General features: G+C 62.7%; 1 protein-coding gene across 8 annotated transcripts in view; it reads left to right on the forward strand.

The window, feature by feature from the left end:
* BRF1 (BRF1 general transcription factor IIIB subunit) overlaps positions 1–18484 on the forward strand; it is a gene marked incomplete at its 5' end in the record, with an annotated part of 71371 nt that extends 52887 nt beyond the window's left edge. For 2 of the 8 annotated variants that reach the window (XM_082681790.1, XM_082681791.1), the window contains 13 exons: positions 1638–1787; positions 2848–2941; positions 4143–4269; positions 4611–4650; positions 4962–5054; positions 9051–9320; positions 10886–10947; positions 11508–11589; positions 11734–11789; positions 12140–12396; positions 15776–15827; positions 16370–16541; positions 17204–18483. In XM_082681790.1, coding sequence (XP_082537916.1) covers positions 1638–1787; positions 2848–2941; positions 4143–4269; positions 4611–4650; positions 4962–5054; positions 9051–9320; positions 10886–10947; positions 11508–11589; positions 11734–11789; positions 12140–12396; positions 15776–15827; positions 16370–16541; positions 17204–17241 — 1493 coding nt within the window. In that variant the 3' untranslated portion in view covers positions 17242–18483. Of the gene's footprint in view, positions 1–1637; positions 1788–2847; positions 2942–4130; positions 4270–4610; positions 4651–4961; positions 5055–9050; positions 9321–10885; positions 10948–11507; positions 11590–11733; positions 11790–12139; positions 12397–15775; positions 15828–16366; positions 16542–17203 lie in introns of all 8 variants that reach the window. The other 6 variants (XM_082681786.1, XM_082681787.1, XM_082681788.1 and 3 more) reach the window with 6 other exon arrangements.
* Between the last annotated feature and the right edge of the window lie 869 nt (positions 18485–19353).

The following is a 19353-nucleotide window of genomic DNA, read 5'->3' on the forward strand; positions in this document are numbered from 1 at the left end:
TGCAACAACGGAGAGGAGCCTTCCTTTATTGGGGGGCGGGGGGGGGCGGGGAGGAAGTTGGGCGGGGCTGCTTTGAAAGTTTTCCAGTCTCCATTGGAGGAAAGTGAGAGTTGAGGGTGTGGCGGTTTCTCATTGGCTGGGCTGTTGCTGGGCCGGGAGAAAATCTTCCTTCCTCTTCCCCGGGTAGCGCACCAGCTTCTTCCTGCCCAGAAGCGCAAAGCAAGCTGGGAAGGAGGGCCTGGTGTGGGAGCGCCCCCTTCAGGGCTTCCTGCCTCCGTTTTACTCGAGGTTGCCCTTATTAATTTCTACACTGTGTTGGCTGGGCTGAGCTGGGTGGCTGTTAGGATCCGGCTGGCATAAGGCAACCAAGAGGCACTGTTCCGCTCCCTACGCCACCACAGCCTCCTCGGTCAGTGCAGGGGAGTGTCCGCCTGAATCCATGTGGTCCCGGGCAACCCAGGCTGCTTCAGGGGTGGCTGCCAATCGCTGTGGCCTCAGAAACCTTCCCTGGGTCCTGTATGTGAGCCAAGGCCGGCAGGGATGGAAGAGGTGCTCGTAGGATCTATGGGGCTTCCAGGGACCAGAGCTCAGTCATGAATGCCCTGTAGATGTAGGGAGGCCAGGAGAAGTGGGCAGGCTGGGGCCCAGAAGGTTGGTGCTGGGTGTTGGCAAACACCTGGGGTCTCTGACACACCTGCTTGCGCTGCTGTTGGGGGTGTCAGAGATGAGCTGACCAGTTCCCTTTCCTCCTGTGCCTCCCAGGGTCTTCCCGACCTGCCCTTCATCCTCCTCCGTCCACCTGTACACACCTGCTTCCAGGCCAACCCGTCCCCTCCTGGAACCCCCTCCTCGGGCCTCCGCCACGGCCCCCTGAGCACAACCTTCCTGGATGATCTTGTCCAAAGGAGGTCTCACCCCGCTATTCTCTGTCATAGAGCTCTGTAGGGTTCCTTCAGTTGCCTATGGCAATCCAGACGCTTAGCTGAATTGAGTAAATTACTTGGTGGTTTTTGCCCGCTCTGTGAAGCTTCTAGCCCAAAGCTGCGTGAGGAAGTGCTGGTAAGGAGGGAGAGGGTGTGTGTGCAGGCGGCTCTGGTCCCTCCTGAGCCGGGCTGACGCTCCCTTAGTGAGAGACGTGTTCATCTGAAGAGGTGCACACGCCCGTAGACAGGAGGGCAGACGATATAAGCTGGCATTACACAAAAGTAAGTGCAGAAAATAAGTACGTAAAAAATTGGCTGACTCACAGCAGTCCACGAACTGCCAAATGAAGCAGCTGGGTTTTGTGTATGTGTCTGCAGGAGCGTATGCGATGTGTACGCAGGCTTGGGGCCCCCATGTCACGTGGCAGGGCACGCACGTCCTGCCCACTGGCTCCACTCTGGGTGCAGCAGCCACCCGGCCGCAGTGTCTACAGCTGCTCCAGGAGGCTGCGTGTCCAGGAGGGGGGCTCGTGTCGGAGGAAAGGGGCCCTGGGGAGCCTGTGCAGTGGAAGGGCGGGGCGGGGGGGCACCTGTCGCACCAGGTGGGTTTCCGTGTGCTGCCAGATGTGGAGCACATGCACCGCAGGGCCTCCTGGCGCTGCACACTCCTGTTCCAGGGCGCGTACGGCTGGCTGAGGTGCGTGTCTTCCGCAGACCCCTGCCTGTACATCCCGCGCTTCGCCCACCTGCTGGAGTTCGGTGACAAGAACCACGAGGTGTCCATGACGGCCCTGAGGCTCCTGCAGAGGATGAAGAGGGACTGGATGCACACGGGCCGGCGCCCTTCGGGCCTCTGTGGGGCAGGTAAGGCGGCCTCGGAGTCGCGCTGGCTGCGTCCCGCTGCCAGTGTGCGGGTGCTTTCTGTCCCGACTCTTCAGCAGGCCGAGCCGGTAGGTAGTGGGCTGTCACCAGGGCTGCCTGCTGGCCTCGCTTGCCCGGCCCTCACCCGGCCCTCGGGGACTTCCACCTGCTTCCTGTTGGCCTCCCCTCTGTCTTGGGGAGCAGGCAGGACCCTCAGAGGCCAAGCGGGCTGCCAGGCTTCCTGGCCTTGACCCCAGGCTTGAATGTTGAGGTGCAGCCGTGCTGAGTCATTGCTGCAGAGGGCACCCCGGGCTTTCGGGCTAGCTCCCTGTTCCCCAAAGGACAGTTGTCTCATCTCCCCTCCAGGTGGCAGCAGCCCACAGACGGCCCTCCTGCTCTGTTCCTGACGCTCCCTGGACCTGGAGCCCCTCCCCAGGAGGGCCGTTACCCTTCCTCTTAGCCTCTTACCTTGGCCCACAAGGTCGAGTCCACTCCTTTCCAGAGCGCTCAGCAGCCAGCAGGATCAGTGCTTCCTGAGATGCATTTTCCATCTCTAAGCCCAACTCCCGAGTTTGCAGTCCAGAATCTGGACGCCTCTTAGGGTCCAGCCAGTTGTGGTCACCAGCACAGCACACCCGGGCCCACTCCCTCTCTCCCCGATCCCTGGCTTGTCCATCACCAGCCAGCGTTTCTCACACAGGTCACCTCAGAGTTCACTCGTTTGCTTTGAGAGGTTTACACAAAGTTCTCAAAAAATGTATTTTAATTTTTCTCGCATTTAAAAAGGGAATGTGCGGTACTTCTTACGTTTTTAAAAATTATTGTATAATTGCCTGCAAAGCGGTTGGTGGATCTTAGGTGTTCTGACAGTCGTGCAGACCGTGCAGCACCGCCCACAGTAAGGTGAGGAGGACGGTGTCGCCCCAGGGGCTCCCAGAGCACCCTCTGGCACTGTCTTTCCAGCTGGTCGCACTGTGGGGTCATCAGCCCTCTGCGCACGGGATCGGTCCTGTTTTGGACAGGAGCACCCTGTTTCTGAATTCTCCATTGTGTTCCTTTCCAGCACTTCTAGTTGCAGCTAGGATGCATGATTTCCGGAGAACGGTCAAAGAGGTCATCAGCGTGGTCAAGGTGTGCGAATCCACGCTGCGCAAGAGGTGGGTCGCTCTTGTCACAGCCGGGGGCTTGGGCAGGCTTCCCTGCACGGCGTCTCAGTCCGTCCAAGTGGTGGACCCTTTCTTCCACCCTGTGTCGAGGTGGACAGTGGTTTGAAAAGTCACCCTGACTCACAGGTCAGGAAACAGGTACTGAGAGTGGCCTCGCCTGTGTCCTGGCTGGTGCAGCCTGAGTGACCGGTCTCTCTGGAGGAAGCCAGGCTCAAGCAGAGGGCCACTGTGTCCCTGTAACGGAGTGGTCGGGCGAGCCCCTGCTTTGGGTACCGTGTTCACAGGGTCATTACGGCAGCTCCAGCGGAGCTCCACGTGGACTGTGACGAGAGAGGCACCGGCCCAGAGTCGCTGGCACAGCCATCAGCACAGGGTATTTACCCTGAGTCTGGAGCTCTTGATGGCTGTCTTTCAACTGAGATCATATCCTGTGGCAGTTTTCAAAGGCAGAGAGAAATTTATTTTGCTTATTTGAACTCTGGTTCTCTTTAAAATTTTTTCTGTTGAACATTTTGAAGATTGTATAAAATGTAGGAAGCGGACAAGAATTAATTATGGCCGGGCACACTGCAGTGCAGGAGCCCTGCCCGCCTGGGACCCGTGGCTCAGCCGCCTTCCTTCTGGGGCCTTCTTGAGTCTACCTGTGGGAGCAATGAGGGTGCCATGACTTTTTCTCCCTGGGGCCCAAGCTATCGGCAAGATAGAGTAGGGGCTGAGAGGCTGCCAGACAGCCCCCGGGCCTGTGCTCACAGCTGTGTGTGGCAGGGTGCTGGGCCTGGGAACCAGCACCCCTGAGGGACTTTTGTAAACGGGGTGCTGGGTTTTTTTAAATTTGTTTTATTTATTTTTTGGCCGTGTTGGGTCTTTGCTGCACGTGGGCTTTCGCTAGTTGCTGCAAATGGGGGCTACTCTTCGTTGCGGTGCACGGGCTTCTCATCGCGGTGGCTTGTCTTGTTGCGGAGCATGGGCTCTAGGCGTGTGGGCTTCAGTAGTTGTGGCACGCGGGCTCAGTAGTTGTGGCTCGTGGGCTCAGTGGCTCCGCGGCATGTGGGATCTTCCTGGACCAGGGCTCGAACCCGTGTCCCCTGCATTGGCAGGCGGATTCCCAGCCCCTTTGCCAGCAGGGAAGCCCTGGGTGCTGGTTTGAGCGCTGTTCTCGGGCACCATCTTCCCTTTCAAGCGTCTGTTTCAGGCTCACGGAGTTTGAAGATACCCCCACCAGTCAGCTGACTGTGGACGAGTTCATGAAGGTCGACTTGGAAGAGGAGTGCGACCCCCCGTCGTACACAGCTGGGCAGAGGAAGCTGCGGATGAAGCAGGTGGGCCGCACGCCCGTTTCCTGCTCTTCCTTCACAACAGTGGCTTAGCTACGAAGACTGAAGCGGGGGCCAGGGTGCACCACACTGAGCGCAGTCCCTCCTGGGCCCCGAGCCATCTCATCTGCTGATGGGGTCTCCCCAGACCCCCCCTCAGTGCATCCCATACAGTTTCCGGGGCAAGCCGCCTTCCTGAGGGCCCTGGTGCTCATGTCTCTGGGGGCCTGAAGCCCGAGTCCCTCTCGTCAGGCTGGGGACCTGCGTTGGGGTCGAGAGGCCTCTGGGTACTGGCAGGCACCGCTCTCGCTCCTCTCATTAAATGCATTCGTTCTGTGCCTTTTCAGCTGGAACAGGTCCTGTCAAAACAGCTGGAGGAGGTGGAAGGTAAGCAGCCCATCTTAATGTGCGGGTGCCTCAGGTCCTTACAGGAACGGACTGCATGCTTGCTTTCAAAAAAAAACATTTCATTTATTTATTTGTTTCTTTGTTTGTTTGGTTCCACTGGGTCTTCGTTGTGGTAGACAGGCTCCTTAGTTGTGGCTCACGGGCTCCTTAGTTGCGTCACGCATGTGGGATCTAGTTCCCTGACAAGGGATCGAACCCGGGCCCCCTGCACTGGGAGCGCAGAGTCTTAGCCACTGGGCCACCAGGGAAGTCCCCTGTGCTTACATTTTGCTGTTAATTTATTGCTTCAGGTGAAATATCCAGCTACCAGGACGCAATTGAGATTGAACTAGAAAACAGCCGGCCAAAGGCAAAGGGGGCCCTTGCCAGCCTGACAAAAGATGGTGAGTCCAGCCACGTCTCCTCGCCCACTGGCTCGGTTCACCCGTGTCCGGCACCTGCCCCTCCTGCCGCCCCCACCGTGGCCGTGCGTCCTGTCTCTTGGCTCCACCCCCGCCCCAAGCCTCCACGCACCAAGCTGGGCGTCAGCTGCTCCCAGGACACCCCGAGCCACCCTGCCCCCAGCAGCTCCGGGGCGGCCGAGTCTTCCGGACCAGTCTCCTGTCCCCGTTGCCCTCAGGGTACTCACTCATTGGCAGACGCTGCCTGTGGGAAAGAGCGCGCCCTGCTCCCGTGGCCGCGGCCCACACAGCCCTCCCTGCTGCCGCCTCTCCCCGCGTCCCATCGCAGCTCTTGTGCACCCCCGTTTCTGGTTTGGGGCCTCGCGAAGCTGCCATGAGCCCCCTCGGACAGATCTCTTTGTGCACGTGTGGTTTCCATTTCTCCCACGTTGCCTCCCTTGCCGTGCTCCAGGGACACCCCGGCTGGTTCGGGGCGCCCCCTCCGCTCACGCGCTGCGGGTCCGCGGCCGGCGCCCTCCCACCCCCTCTCTGGCTCACAGGACAGGGACGGGTGCTGAGTAAGCGTCGGTTCCATCAGTCATCCAGTCTGGAGGGCGAGCACCTGCTCACCGCCTCTTCCCTGGGGTTTGTAGCTGCCCTTGTTCACTTTCTCGCCCGATCTTTAGAGTCATCCTGGCCGCTGCCTGCGCCAGCCCAGCTCTCCACTCTGTCGATCACCTGGGGCAGGTTGGCGCCTCCTCCCCCCGAGAGCGAGAGTGGGGTGTCTCCCTCCCGGGGGTTTTCTTCCGAGTCTGAGGCCTTGCCTCAGGTGCTTTGGGTCCCAGCCGCACTGCTTTCTCTGTTGCTGCCATAAGTGGCGTCTTCAACGGCGGTGTTTGTGGAAGATGCTGATTTCTAGGTGCTGCTTTCATGCTCCTGTATGTTAGGGATTCTGTTACTGCTCTTAGTACTTCTCAGTTCATCATTGGATTATTCAAGTAATTGGTGAGTTAGGTCGTCTACAGATAGTGGTGTTTTACTGCCCTTCACGATTTTTAGGCCCCTCCTTTCTAGCTCTTGCCTACTCCATTGCTTGACCCTTAAAGACCATGCTGAGTCTTGCCTGTGACAACGGGCACGTCATCCGGCTTCCCTGCAAGGCCTCTGTGCTGCCCGGGACACACACCACACGCTTTGGGCTGAAATAGCACATTGTCCTGTAAAGGAAACACCCACCGCCGTTTTCACTGAACCGTCCTGTCTCAGCCGTCGGGGAGTGTTTCTGATGTCTGCAGGGTCTGCGGAGAGAAACCCAGGGTTTTCCTGGGTCGATGAATGTGATCCGTCATTTCCACAGTGTCCCGTGGTTCTGGGAAGGCCTTGCCTGGCCAGACGGTGTGCCTCTCTGTTCTCAGGCTGCCACAGCGTCCCATCCAGGCACAGGTTTGGACAAACTTGTATCTTACGATACTTTTGCCTTTATTGTTTCTCTGGTTGATTTCATTTTTATCCTTTCTTATTCTGCATAGTTTGTTTCTGTGTTTTTTAACCTAGCGAGGTTGTTGATTTCCCATTCAAGCAGCTCTTGCACTGATTTATGAGGCCTGCTGCCTTCCTGTACACTGTTGGTGATTTCCGCTTCCGTCTGCTCTGTCCTCCTCACAGCTTCTCTCCTTGCTGTAAACTGAGGTTGCTGCCAGGCTGGTTCCCTCTGACGCACGCATGCAGGGTAGGGCCCGAGCGTCGTCGGAGCTGCGACCCGCCGTCCTGGCACCAGACGCTTCGCGCCACCCGCAGTCGCGGCGTACATTTGTCTTGGTGCTAAGAGTCAAGCGAGGGAGTTAAGAGTTGGGGCGGGGGCTTTTGCTTTCTGATTTTGTTGTTAACTTCCACACGTACCGCGTTGCGGCCGGGTGTGCTGCTGGCGCTGTCCCTCCCTTGTGCCATCGACTCAGGTGCGCTGGTTGGAGACACCAGTGGTGCTTGGGAGGAGGCCCCCTCTGCTCCCATCCAGCTGGGCTGGGCTCTGTGTCTGTCGGGGCGTCTCACTGGTCACGTCGTCAGTTTTGAGGTCCTCTTGCAGACAGAGGTGGCCGCCGTGTTTTAGCTGAGGCTGGCTTGTTTTTGGTGCCTGGCGCCCTCCGCGGCCTGGGGGCACGCCTGGTGGTCCCTGCTCTGCCTGCCGCACCTCTTCCGTCCGTGTCCTCCTCTTCTAGAAGCAGAGAATCGGGCTCTGCTTTCTGACCCAGCCTGCGAGCTTTTTCTCTCCCAGCAGTGGAAACGAGCTCTTTTATGTCTGCTCAGGTGCCTTTCTGCTTGCTGTTCTCTGGACCTTGGGAAGCTCTGGCTTTTGTCCCAGTGGTGTCCTTCACGTGGTTTCTTCAGTCCTCTGTTTCTCGGGCAGCACCTGTTCGCACCTGCCCAGCCGTGGCGAGGATGCGGGCTCGCTCTCCTGCCCGCGCCCGGCTGCCAGTGGCCGCCGTCGCGCTTACCGGGCGCTGTGGAGGGGCCACTCATCTCCTGCTCCAGTTCCAGCTTTTCACACGCTTCCCTTCTGGGGAGACCGTCGGGGACGTGTCCTCCTCCATGCCCCTGCGTTTGGTTATCTGGACCAGCTCCACGTTGCATCCGTTGTCTCAAGAAGGGCCGGGCCTGGCCCGCCTTGGCCGCGGGTCTTGCTCCTCGGATCCGTTGCCGCCTCGCGAACAGCCCCTGAGCCTCCAGCCCTGGCGAGGAAGCTGCAGCTCCCGCGTCCCCTTCTCTGCGGTGAGGACGGAGGCTGGGCTGGAAGAGGGGTGGAGGAGGACGTGGGCCACGGACGCAGGTACGAGTCCTTCCCTGCGGAGGACGTGTCGCGTGCGTGCAGGGCGCTGGGCCCTGGGACCCCACGGCGGACAGAGTGGACCGACCGATGTCCTCCCTCTGCTGGCCCTCCTGTGGGATGTCTGGTGACACACACGGTAATGGCGTGGGCTTCCAAGCAAGGGGCCGAGAGGGTGTGAGGGAGCTGTGCGCGTGGTCGGGGGTGTGTATTCCAGGCCCAGGCCCTGGCGAGTGCCCACCCCGGTGTGCAGCTGCCTCCTATCGCTGGAAATTAGTCATGTTGTTTACGTACGTGGGATCGTGTAGTGTGTACCCTGTTTCTCTCCTGGCTTTTTCACTCGGTGTAGTTGTGAGCCATCCGTCGCTAGATCAGCCCTCTTTGTGGAGTGGTGGTCCCCGAGTGCACCCAGTCCTGGGTGGAAGGACCCTGGGATTATTTCCAGTCTTGGACTGTTGCACGTAACCCGCTGTGAACATTCGTGTAACTGTCTTCGTTTTTTTTTTTTTAATTAATTAATTAATTTATTTATTTCTGGCTGCGTTGCATCTTCGTTGCTGCATGTGGGCTTTCTCTCGTTGCAGTGAGCGGGGGCTACTCTTCGTTGTGGTGCACGGGCTTCTCTTGCTGCTGAGCGTGGGCTCTAGGTGCGTGGGCTCAGTAGTTGTGGCTCGCGGGCTCTAGAGCGCCGGCTCAGTAGTTGTTGCCCACGGGCTTCGTTGCTCCACAGCATGTGGGATCTTCCCAGACCAGGGCTTGAACCCACGTCCCCTGCATTGGCAGGCAGATTCTCAACCACTGCACCATCAGGGAAGCCCTAGAGTTCTCAATTTTGATGAAATCTGACTTATCAGCGCTTTATTGATTCTGCTTTCGGCGTCACGTATAAGAAGTTTTTGTTTAATTCGCAGTCACCTGTCTTCCCATTGTTTCTCTGGAATGTTTCTGGTTTTAGCTGTTAGGCTCACAGCTGATCCCTTCTGAGTGAACCTGTGCGTCGCGTGTGCGGTGTGGGCCGAGGCCCATTCACGGGCGGGTGGGTGTTGGGCGTCCTTGGGACGAGGCGCGTCTTCTGGAATAAGTGCCTTTTGCTGCTGGGCGGAAACGCTCCTCTTCACCAGGCGGGCCCTCTGGCCTCCTGCCTGGTTAACACGTGGTGCGTGAAATTGTGTCCCTAGGCTCCGTTGAGGACACCACATCCAGCTTATTTGGTGAGGAGGACGCTGAGGATGAAGAGCTGGAGGCCGCTGCCAGCCACCTGAACAAGGACTTTTACCAGGAGCTCCTTGGTGGAGGCATTCCTGGCAGCTCGGAGGCGGCAGGAGGCCCTGAGGGAGGCGGTAGGCCCCCCGCCCTGGAGTCCCTGCTCGGCCCTCTGCCCACTGCGGCCAGTCTGGGCATCTCGGACTCCATCCGAGAGTGCATCTCCTCCCAGAGCCGGGACCCCAGTGAGTGCCCAGGGACTGGGGGAACAGGGGGGATGGAGAGACGGTGGGGGGCTCCTCCGGGCGGGTGGGGTGGGGTTTCCAGGCCTGGGTCGTCCCCGCCTGCCTGTGGGAGTTGGAGGTGCTGCTTCTGAGGGGCCTCCTAGAAGGGTGGGCTTGGGAGGGGCACTGCCAGCTCTGCTGCAGGCTGTGTGAGCAGTCAGTGACCCCAGCTGTGCTGATGCCTGAATGCCACAGAGCTTGTCAGCATCTCCGGGACCCGCCTCCGCTGACCAGAGCCCTCAGTTAGGCCGGGCTGTGGCTGGAGGCTCCTTCCTGCCCCTGTGCAACTCGGGAGGCCTCAGTGCAGAGGGGCCACGGGGACAGACTGGCATCCCCTGCCCGCACCTTTGCACCCAACCTGGTGGGAAAGTGTCGGCCAAAGGCGGCATCTCCACTGGTCAGACGGATGTCACTTGCTGGGCTCCAGTGCCTGCAGTGCCGGGGTGCCTGCGCAGGGGCCCAGCTCTTCCTCCCCCAGGGGGGCCTGGTGTGCAGGCAGCTCCAGGAGGGCGGTGGGTTTGGTCTTGTCGCATTTTCACCGTAAGGTGGGCCCTGCTTCCTCTCCTCTGGGCACCAAGGGCTTGTCGTCTGTGTGCAAGGAACCTCTGTGAGAGGGACGCTGCTCAGGTGTTCCTCCCGTGCCCTGTGGCTGGGCGTGGCGATGGGCGGTCATACGCCTACCCTGGTGGCGGTGGTGGTCTAGAGGGGAGAGGGATGTGACACAGACCCAGCCCATCAGTTAGGTACACGTGGGTTGTACCCCAAAGGGGCTGCCATATGAGTGGAACCCGGGGCAGGTCCCACAGTGCACTGAGCAGAGGGCATGTGCAAAGGCCTTGAGGCAGCTGGGGAGCACTGCAACCTGGACAGAAAGAGGCCAAGCTGGCTGGAGCTGAGAGAGCAAGGGGAGCAAGGCTGACCGCAGAGGGGCGTGGGAGTGTGTCCGAGCGCCCAGCCTCAGCCGCGGAGCGGCAACGTGACAGAAGAGCATCCCTGACAGCCTGCTGGCGTGAGAGCATTCCCAGTTCCCGTCGGGCTGGAACCAGCAGGACGGGGCAGAGAACCGTCGGATGACGAGGGGCAGCCCACGGGAGGGGCAGCCCACAGGAAGGCCAGCCCACAGGAGGGCCAGCCCCGGTTTCTGGGCCGTGCAGGTTGTGCTGTTGACCAGCGGGGGCAGGAGGGTGGTGGCCGACAGGTTTTGGGGGTGTCCTGAGCGTGGTCCCGGAAGGCTCTCCAAGGTCCCCTCTCTTGGGCTTGTTGATCTGAAAAGCGCTCTATACGGGAGAGCGTGAGGACTGGAAGGTCTTCCGAGTTAGCATCGCGCCTCCTCCGCAAGGTGCTGGGGTGTCGCCTGGGCCTTTGCCCCGCACTCGCAGGAGTGGGGCCGGGACCGGCCAGCGGCCGGGAGGAAGCGGGTGCTAGAAGCCCTTGGCCGCACCCCGGAGTCCTGAGACGGCCCAGGTGATGTATGCGTTCATTTAACTGGACGTCGGCCCTAAACGCCAGGCTGTGCTTCCCTTTAGAAGATGCTTCCGGGGACGGTGAGCTAGACCTCAGTGGCATTGATGACCTCGAGATTGACAGGGTAAGCGCCGTGAGCTCTCAGTGGCCTTTCCGGGGGTGCTGGTTGGGGTCCGTGGGGTGCCAGGCTGTGCCCCATTGGGAAGCTCCTGTGGGCTGGGGGCACAGCTCCCTATCCCCCTGGGCCTGCCGTCGTTCGGACGGGCTCTTAGCAGTTTGTCCAGCAGTGCTTGTTCCCTGGCAGGCGGGAAGCCTTTCCCCTGATTTGTCACCAGTCACCTTGTGCCTGAGGCCACCTGCGTGTTCTTAAGTCGGCGTCTTGAGCCCTCACCTCAGTTCCTTCTCCGGGACCTATGTCCCTACGCTCTGGCTGGCCTGGCTCCCGTGCCCAGGGGGACCGCAAACTGCCAAGAGTCGGGGGGCGTTGGCTGCGGGGTTGGTTCATGGATGTGGCCCTCAGGCCGGCCTGGAAAGGGTGAAGGACGCCGAGGTGTTAGCCGGGTCTCCACACACGTTCCGTCTTGGGTCGGAGGCCTGCTTCCTGACCAGTGTGTATGAAGGGGAGCACGTTGGCGGAGCTGAGCTCTGGGCGTGCCCTCTGACTGGTGCTGCGCTCTGCCCCAGTACATCCTGAACGAGGCCGAAGCCCGCGTGAAGGCCGAGCTGTGGATGCGGGAGAATGCCGAGTACCTGCGGGAGCAGAGGGGTGAGTGCCCCCCAGGCGCCCTGGAGCGCGGGCCCCATGCACCCCCACCCGCCCAGGCGCCCTGGGACGCGGGCCTCACGGACCCCCACCTGCCCAGGGGCCCTGGGGCGCCAGCCGTGCTGACCCCGCTCCTTGACCTTTCAGAGAAAGAAGCGAGAATCGCGAAGGAGAGGGAGCTCGGCATCTACAAGGAGCACAAGGTAAGGCACGGCCTCTTCCTCAGGGACCTGAGAGCTCCCGGCTGCCCAACCTGCGCTGTGCTGGCCTCCCACTGGCAGACGCCCGGCCAGCCCCCACCCCCACCCTGTGACCTGGGAAAGCCTGCTTGGGGCCCAGCCCGGCCGGGGCTCTGCACGGTGGGCTGTGGGCAGATTGCAGCTGCCCAGTGGCCCCTATAGCGCTGGACTGCCCGGGTGCCCCACTCTCCAGGGAGAGTAAGACTCCCCAGCCGACCCCGATTGTTTGAGCCCCGCTCCCACGTCCTGAGTGGCACCTGGCAGGTTCATAGGACCAAGACCTACAGGAAGCGTAATGTTGTGTTTCCATTGAGCCCAAGAAGTCTTGCAAGCGACGGGAGCCGATCCAGGCTAGCACGGCTGGGGAGGCCATCGAGAAGATGCTGGAGCAGAAGAAGATCTCCAGCAAGATCAACTACAGCGTGCTCCGGGACCTCGACAGCAAGGGCGGGGGCAGCCCACACAGGGAGGACGCCCGGCCTCAGGAGAGGGCTGGCGCCAGGAAGCTGTCTCGGCGGAAAACGCCAGCCAGGAGGAGCGGGGCTGATCCCGTGGCCAGCGTGGGGAAAAGGTACCGTGCCAGGCGGGCTGGGTGTCGGGCGGGCGCGGGGCTGCGGGGCATTCCCCACGTGTGTGCTGGGAACCAGTGTCGGTGTCCAGCGTGGCCCCCGCTGCCCTGGCCAGGAGCTGAGCAGGGTTTCAGCCCTGGAAGGGGTCCTGCTGCATTGGGGTCTGTTCTGTTTGAAGAGACTTGTGGGCCAGGCCCATTCTCCACCCCAGGGGTCCGTTCTCCCGGTAGGGCCCCCCGCCTTGCTCTGCCCACTGCCTGCCCGTCCCCCATCCCGCTGCTCTCTCTGCCGAGGGAGAGCAAACCACTGATGGGGCAAGTGGGGTAGGGTGGGGAAAATACGAGCTCGACCACAGGGCCCTCCTGATGGCGGCTGGTGGGGCCACCCCTCCGCTGTGGAGCCAGGTCCTGGCAGCTCTGCAGTGCCCCTCGCCGCAGGCCGAGAGCCCCTGCGCGGCCCAGGCTGGTCGGTGTGCCCGCAGCCTGGCTCCAGGCTATGCTCGAGGGGGATTCCAGAGGGGAGGGCCCTGTGGGGCTGCACTCCCACCACCCCACCCCCTCTCCTCTGTCGCTACCGTTTTCTAGTGCTGACTCATTTGAGAAGTAAAGATGTTCTGATTTGCATTTCTGTTCTCTAAAGTGGGAGTAATCATTTTTCGCAGTTTTTGCGACACTTTTTCTGTAATTTGGTGACCCCACTCCCTTGTTCCTCGAGTCCCCACGCCCCCAAGTCCCCAAGCACCCAGTACAGCCTGTCAGTGTCCGGACAGCTGGTCCTGGTCCTGTTGGGTGTCTCCGTGCTCCCTTTTTTTTTTTTTTTTTTTTTGCGGTACGCGGGCCTCTCACTGTTGTGGCCTCTCCCGTTGTGGAGCACAGGCTCCAGACGCGCAGGCTCAGCGGCCATGGCTCACAGGCCCAGCCGCTCCACGGCATGTGGGATCTTCCCGGACCGGGGGACGAACCTGTGTCCTCTGCATCGGCAGGCAGACTCTCAACCACTGCGCCACCAGGGAAGCCCCCATGCTCCCTTCTGATGACAGGCACGAGAGTGGGCACTGCGGGAGGCCCACGCCCGCTCTCCTGGAGCCTGGGAAGCGCCCCCCCCCCCCCGCCTGGACGCGGTGTGGCCGCTGCATGTGCTCCCGGGTCATGGCAGGCAGCCTTGTCCTGTTCAGCCTGCCCTTTGGCGAGGGGGCGCCTCACCCCCGAGCTCGGCATCCCCTGCCCCCATCACCATGCACGGGGGTGAGGGGGGCTGCTTTCCCAGAGCTCAGGTGCAGCCTGTGTTTGTCAATGGAAGGTGCTGTGGCCGCACAGTCCGGCTGTTCCTTCGTGGACATGGTGTTCGCCGTCCGGCCGTGAGCATTTTGGTGGCTGGCGCCCGCAGTGCATTTGCAAAAGTGGTGGGGCAGTGGCCCTGTGGGGCAGCCACGGGTCCTCCAGGCCACCGGCTGGCTGGGGCTGTGGGCTGAAGGGAGGAGCGTGTCCCCAAGTGCTCGCAGACCCCCCTGAGAGGCCCAGCCAGTCACCCGGCTGCACGCAGGACCGTGTGTGGACGGCTGCCGGATGCGCCTTGAGAGGAGGGCCCGAGACCCAGACCCACCTCCTGCCGGCCCTCACGTCAGGAGCCCCTCTCACCCCATCCGCTAACGGCGCGCTCTCCCAGCCAGGCTGGCTCTCGGTCGGTAGGGAGCACGCCACTGGCTCCCGCCTTCTGGGTTCTGGGGACTCTGGACTTCTCTGCTGGGCCTCAGGTTGTTACGGCTGTGGCTCCAAGCTCACGTCTCCCCAGGTGACAGGTGGGGACCCGGGAGAGCCGTCCGTGTGGGAGGGGCTTCCTCTGAGCTTGGGCACAGCCTTGCGTGAGCTGCCGCCTTGTCTCCTCCAGGCTGCAGCCCCAGACCGTGTAGAGCGAGGGCTTCCTGTGAGACCCCGGAACCACTGCTTCCGACGCCCTCACGGGGCGGGCTGCCCAGACCTGGCCTGACGGGCCAGACCCCCGCCGTCAGGTGTCCACTGTCGGCGGCTGTTACGGGGTCCACTCCCCGTGTGCCCAGCGTTCATTGGCACGTCACAGCAGGGCTGGGCCAGATAGCTAGGAGGGTCCAGGGTAGCGGGTGTGCGGGGCTGGGGCCGCCGTGGGTGCAGCTCGATCACCTGCGCCCCCTCCCTGCCCCCGCCCATCTTCTTTCAAACTGTGCCCTGGAGGGAAGTGGCTGCAGTATGGGCTCTGCCCCTGCCCTGGCCACCCTACACAGGTCTGGTGGGCGGGTCCCTGGGTCTGGACGGCTCCTGCGGCCAGGGCTGGGAGGAGGACCTGCCTCATCTCCCGTGGGAGTCCCGCCGTCACACTCGGGCAGGTCAGCGGCATCCGGGGAGCCTTGGTGTGCGCCCCCGGCCCCTTGCAGTGGGTTTTGTGTAGAAAGCGCCTTGAGTTTTGTGTTTGGAGGGTCCGAGGGAAGAAGAACAAGCCCACTGAGGGGGGTGCTGTGGGCCTGGTGGGGTGGAGGGTGCAACCAAGGCTCTCAGGCTGGGAGGAGAGGGGAGGGGAGGGGTGGGGCGGGGCGGGGCGGGGCGGGGCAGGCTTGGGTCTTAGAACGTGCCTCTCCCCCTCCTCCTCTTCCAGCAACAGGGAAAACTCAGGATGGACCAGTGGGAGGACTGAACAGGGGTCTCCCACAGCAGCTGCTGCCCGCAGCCTCTACACGTTCTCCTGGAAGTATGGGGGGTGGCAGGGAGCAGATGGCCCAGGACCGCTTCAGAAAACAGCTGGCCTGGGGGACCTGGAGTGCCTGGGTGGCAGGGCAGTGTGATTCTAGTTTTTAATCCTTCATCAAGTATTGACGAATACATGGGGGTTCTGTCCAGAGGGACCTTCTGTCGCCCTGCAGAGTGGCTTCAATGAAATTTGAATTTGCTGCCAACATTTAAAAAGAAGCTTTCATACAAAAATCCAGATTTCCGGCTGCTTCTGGCTCCCCACGCCCCCATCCCAGCACCCAGTGCTCGCCCAGGCCCTGGGGAAGAACCTTGCCTGCGCCGTGTCTGTTGGGTAGACGTGAAGAGGCCCAGAGGGCGGCCCACTCACCCAGCCACCTGCCCAGCCGGTGGGGTCGGGGGAAGGACAATGCAGGGGCTGGGGCGGGGCAGGGTGGGCTGCCAGGCCTGGGTGGAGGAGGTGACAGGACAGCGCTCAGGGCCCAGGCGCAGCCACTGGGTGGACAAGACCCAGTCAGGGTGGTGCCATGGGAGCCTCAGTACACCGTCATCCTTTACATCTGGCCAGATGCTGCCATCAGAGGACGGGCCTTCCAGCGGGGCCGTGTCCTCGTGGCCAGTGGTGCAGCCTGGGCTGAGGCCACGGTGCCGTGCTCTCTTCCAGGTTGAGGCCGATGGTGTCGACGCAGCCAGCTAAGAAGGTGGCCGTGGGAGAGGTGCGTTGTGTGGACATAGCCGGGGGACAGGGATCCTTGGGAAAGAGCAGACGCCCAGCACCGCGTCTGTGAGCAGCGTGTCAGGGAGGGAGGGCCAGCACCGCTGCTCCGGCAGTCCCAGCCCAGCCCAGCCCAGCCCAGCCCAGCCCAGCCAGGGGAGGCCTGAGGCCCAGGGGCGGCCCGGGGCCTGAAAGCCTGAGCCCACCAGTGTGTGCCAGCCCACGGCCATCGCAATCCTCCGTGTGGGAAGCCAGGCCCAGGTCCCAGGGTCCAGCGTGGTCAGTGGCCTTCCCTCTTTCCTTGTCTTGGGGTTCAAGTGTCTTCCCTTCTTATTGTTGGGGTCCTGGTCTGGCCTAGGAAACAAAAGGGAGAGGCAGGGCCCCTGCGGGGTCCCAGGGCAGCTGCAGGGGCAGGCTCGGGGGATCGGGTGTCCTTGCTGACCACTCTTGAAGGATGGGGAGTGTCCCCCCTGCCCCGGAGAGCACTCCCCTGCGGTGGCCTGGGAGCCATGCTCTGTCCCCAGCTCACCCACTCGCCAGCAGGCCTTGCTCCCGAGTACCCCCTCCCTGGAAGCCGAGCCCGTCAGGCCCACAGCGGTCGTGGTGGAGAGTGGGCCAGTGTCGTACCACCCAGAGGAGGACGCGGACGAGGAGGACCCCGACGAGGAAGATGGGGAGCCCTGTGTCAGCGCCCTGCAGATGGTGGGCGGCGACGGTGAGCGGCCTCTGCAAGGGCAAGCGGCCGGGGCCGGGGCGGGGCGGGGGCTCCCGGAGGAGGCACGGGCCCCTGCCTGCAGATGATGGGCGGCGACGGTGAGCGGGTGAGAGCCTCCGCAAGCGGCCGGGGCGGGGTGGGGGCTCCCGGAGGAGGCACGGGCCCCTACCTGCAGATGATGGGCGGCGACGGTGAGCGGGTGAGAGCCTCCGCAAGCGGCCGGGGCGGGGCGGGGGCTCCCGGAGGAGGCACAGGCCCCTGCCTGCACCTCGGAAGGGAATTTGAACTGGCGTCTTACGATTGGCTGTATTGGTTTTGAGGCCCAGGCTGCTAGAAGCAGCTGGCCAGGACCTGCTTGCTGTGCAGACTGGGGGCTCTGGGCTGCCCGTCCAGCAGGAGAAAGGTTCCCACTCTCTGCATCGCTCACGTGGGCGCTTGCGCCCGGGACCTGCAGAGATGGAGGGACCGACGCGGTGGTCCCCGTCAGTGGTGGTGGGGCCCGTGCAGCTGTGGCCTGCGGGGCTGGGGCTGGAGCCTCGCTGGGGCGGCCGTGGCCTGGGGCGCCGCTCACGAGGTGGGCGGTGGCGGGTGCAGCGTGCGGCGCCTGGGCTGCTTGACCACGCGGCACCCCTCAGTGTCCATGACTCTTTTGTGCTTTGCAGATTACGGCTGTGACGGCGACGATGACGATGGCTACTGAGGCGTGACCTTGCTGCCGGCAGTGTTCTGAGGGGTCAGATGGGCCTCTGGGGCCAGCTCACAGGCGTGAGCGCCGAGACTTGGTGACAAGATGGGTGCCGGCCCGCCGGCCCTGCCGCCCTCTTCCACAGCCACACGCGGCCTTTGTGGTACTTGCTGTCTGTTGCGGCCGTGTTTTGAGCAACGTGAGGAGTGTTTCTGCCCAGCAAGGGGAGCCAGACCAGCTGTCTGTATCTGCTCAGAGGTGGGTCTCACGGCCCAAGAACCCTTGCAGGCGGCAATGTCGTGTCCCACGGAAGGAAACTAAGGCACAGGGAGCCCCAGCCACTTGTCCAAGTGCGTGGAGGGCTGGGCGGGCTCCAGGACCCTCCTCTGCCTGTGTGGAGCTGGGTTCCCTGCGCCCCTCACCTCCTTGCCATGTCTGAGAAGCACTTTGTGTCCCGCTGGTCCAGAATTGATTGTGTATCTCCAGCTGAAGTCCCCAGCCACTGCCTGGGCCCTGGGGACCCCACAGATCTGCACCGAAGAGCCTAGAGGCTGCTTGGCCAGCCGGCATCACTCGGCAGACACGTGCACAGCCACCGCGGGTAGCCTGCGTGGCCGGCCTGGGTGAGGGAGCCAGAGGTGCTTCCTGTCTGAGCTGCGATCAGGCTCGCCGTCCACAGAGGCATGGCCGGCAGAGGGGCCTCGAGCTTGGCAGCCCTGCTCTGGGTGGTTCCTGCCACCCAGAGCCTCCCGGGCCGGGCCTCCTCATTGGAAGGCCCAGGGACCACTCTCGGTCTGGGCTTGGGCACCGCTTCCCTGGAGGTGTCCTTGGGGGGAGGGCAGATGCTTCTGCCCCACCAGGGCCCAGCGCCCCCCCCACCCCTGGGGTGGGCAGACCCCTCCTAGAGTGCACCCTCCCGGAGTGCATCAGAGTTTGCGGGGGGGGGGCGTTTTGAGGCCATTGGCTGTGCCCCTTGGCCTGTACCATGCAGCCAGCCTGGACTCCAGGGCTCCTGCAAGGCTGGAGTGGAGGGTTGGCTTGGTGAAACAGAAAGATCGTTCCTTAAGCAGAAACCCACTGAGTCTGTGGTCTACAGTTCCCTGTCTGGCTCCCTGGAGGAGGGAGGCTGAGGCAGGGGTACCTGCCCTCCAAGCTCCATGCTCCTGGCCTTGACTGATGGGGGCCGTCAGTGACATGTCCACTCTCACAGGAAGTCCCTGCGCCATTGTTCCCAGCTGTGGGCCATCCTGGCCCTGGGCCCCTCTTGGGACTAGGAGAGCTTGCTTGGCTGCAGCGGCTCTTAGAGGAGCCTCACGGGCTGGGGGCTCATTGCACTGCGCAGGGAGCAGATGGTGGGCCGGACCAGAGGTGACCAGGGAGGGGCATGCTCAGGGAACCTCCCGGGAGGTGGGCTGGAGGCGGGGGAGGGGGGAGGGGGAGGGCTGGCTTCCTTGGTGGGCGATGGCTGTGCCTGGGCCGGGCTGGCTCTCAAGACAGAGCTGTGGCTGGATGGTTCCCCTGGGAGGCTGGGCAAGAAGGGGGTCCGGGTGGAGGCATGGGAGGCTGGGTGGGAGGGACCAGTGCTGCCCAGCCCCGTAAGGTGAGGCTCAGGTCTGCGAGCGGGTGTTCCGTGCAGAGGAGAGGCCGCCGAGGCCGGAGCGGAGGGGAGCGGGAGGTGGGGGAGGTTGGAGGGGAGCACCGAGGCCCAGAGGTGAAGTGAGGCTGGTTTCCCAGCCCTGCCTCCTCCCCCGCTGGGGACAGGACGCTGGGAGGCAGGGGGCTGCTGGAAGGGGAGGTCTGGGGGCTGGTGGTGGTGACCGGGGGTGGCGTCTGGTTGGAGGAGTCAAGCCCCAGGGTGGCTGGGAGTGCCTCTGGGCTCAGCCCACGCCCTGTGGGCAGGCTACCACTGCCACGGGCTGGCCCAAGGGGGACGTGCAGGCCCGTGTGCACCTTCGTCCCACATCTGCATGCCATCCTCCCACCCCGAAGAACGACCTGTTCGTCTGACCCCAGAATCAAGGGAGGGGAGGCCAGGAGACAGGGCCCCAGAACTCACACTGCCTGGCATCTGCCGAAAGCCGGGGCCTTCCAGCCGCTGGCCCAGAGCCCTCCCAGGTGCAGGCCTTG

Source organism: Grampus griseus (genome assembly GCF_964374135.1).
Source record: "Grampus griseus genome assembly, chromosome: 2".
Classification (NCBI taxonomy): domain Eukaryota; kingdom Metazoa; phylum Chordata; class Mammalia; order Artiodactyla; family Delphinidae; genus Grampus; species Grampus griseus.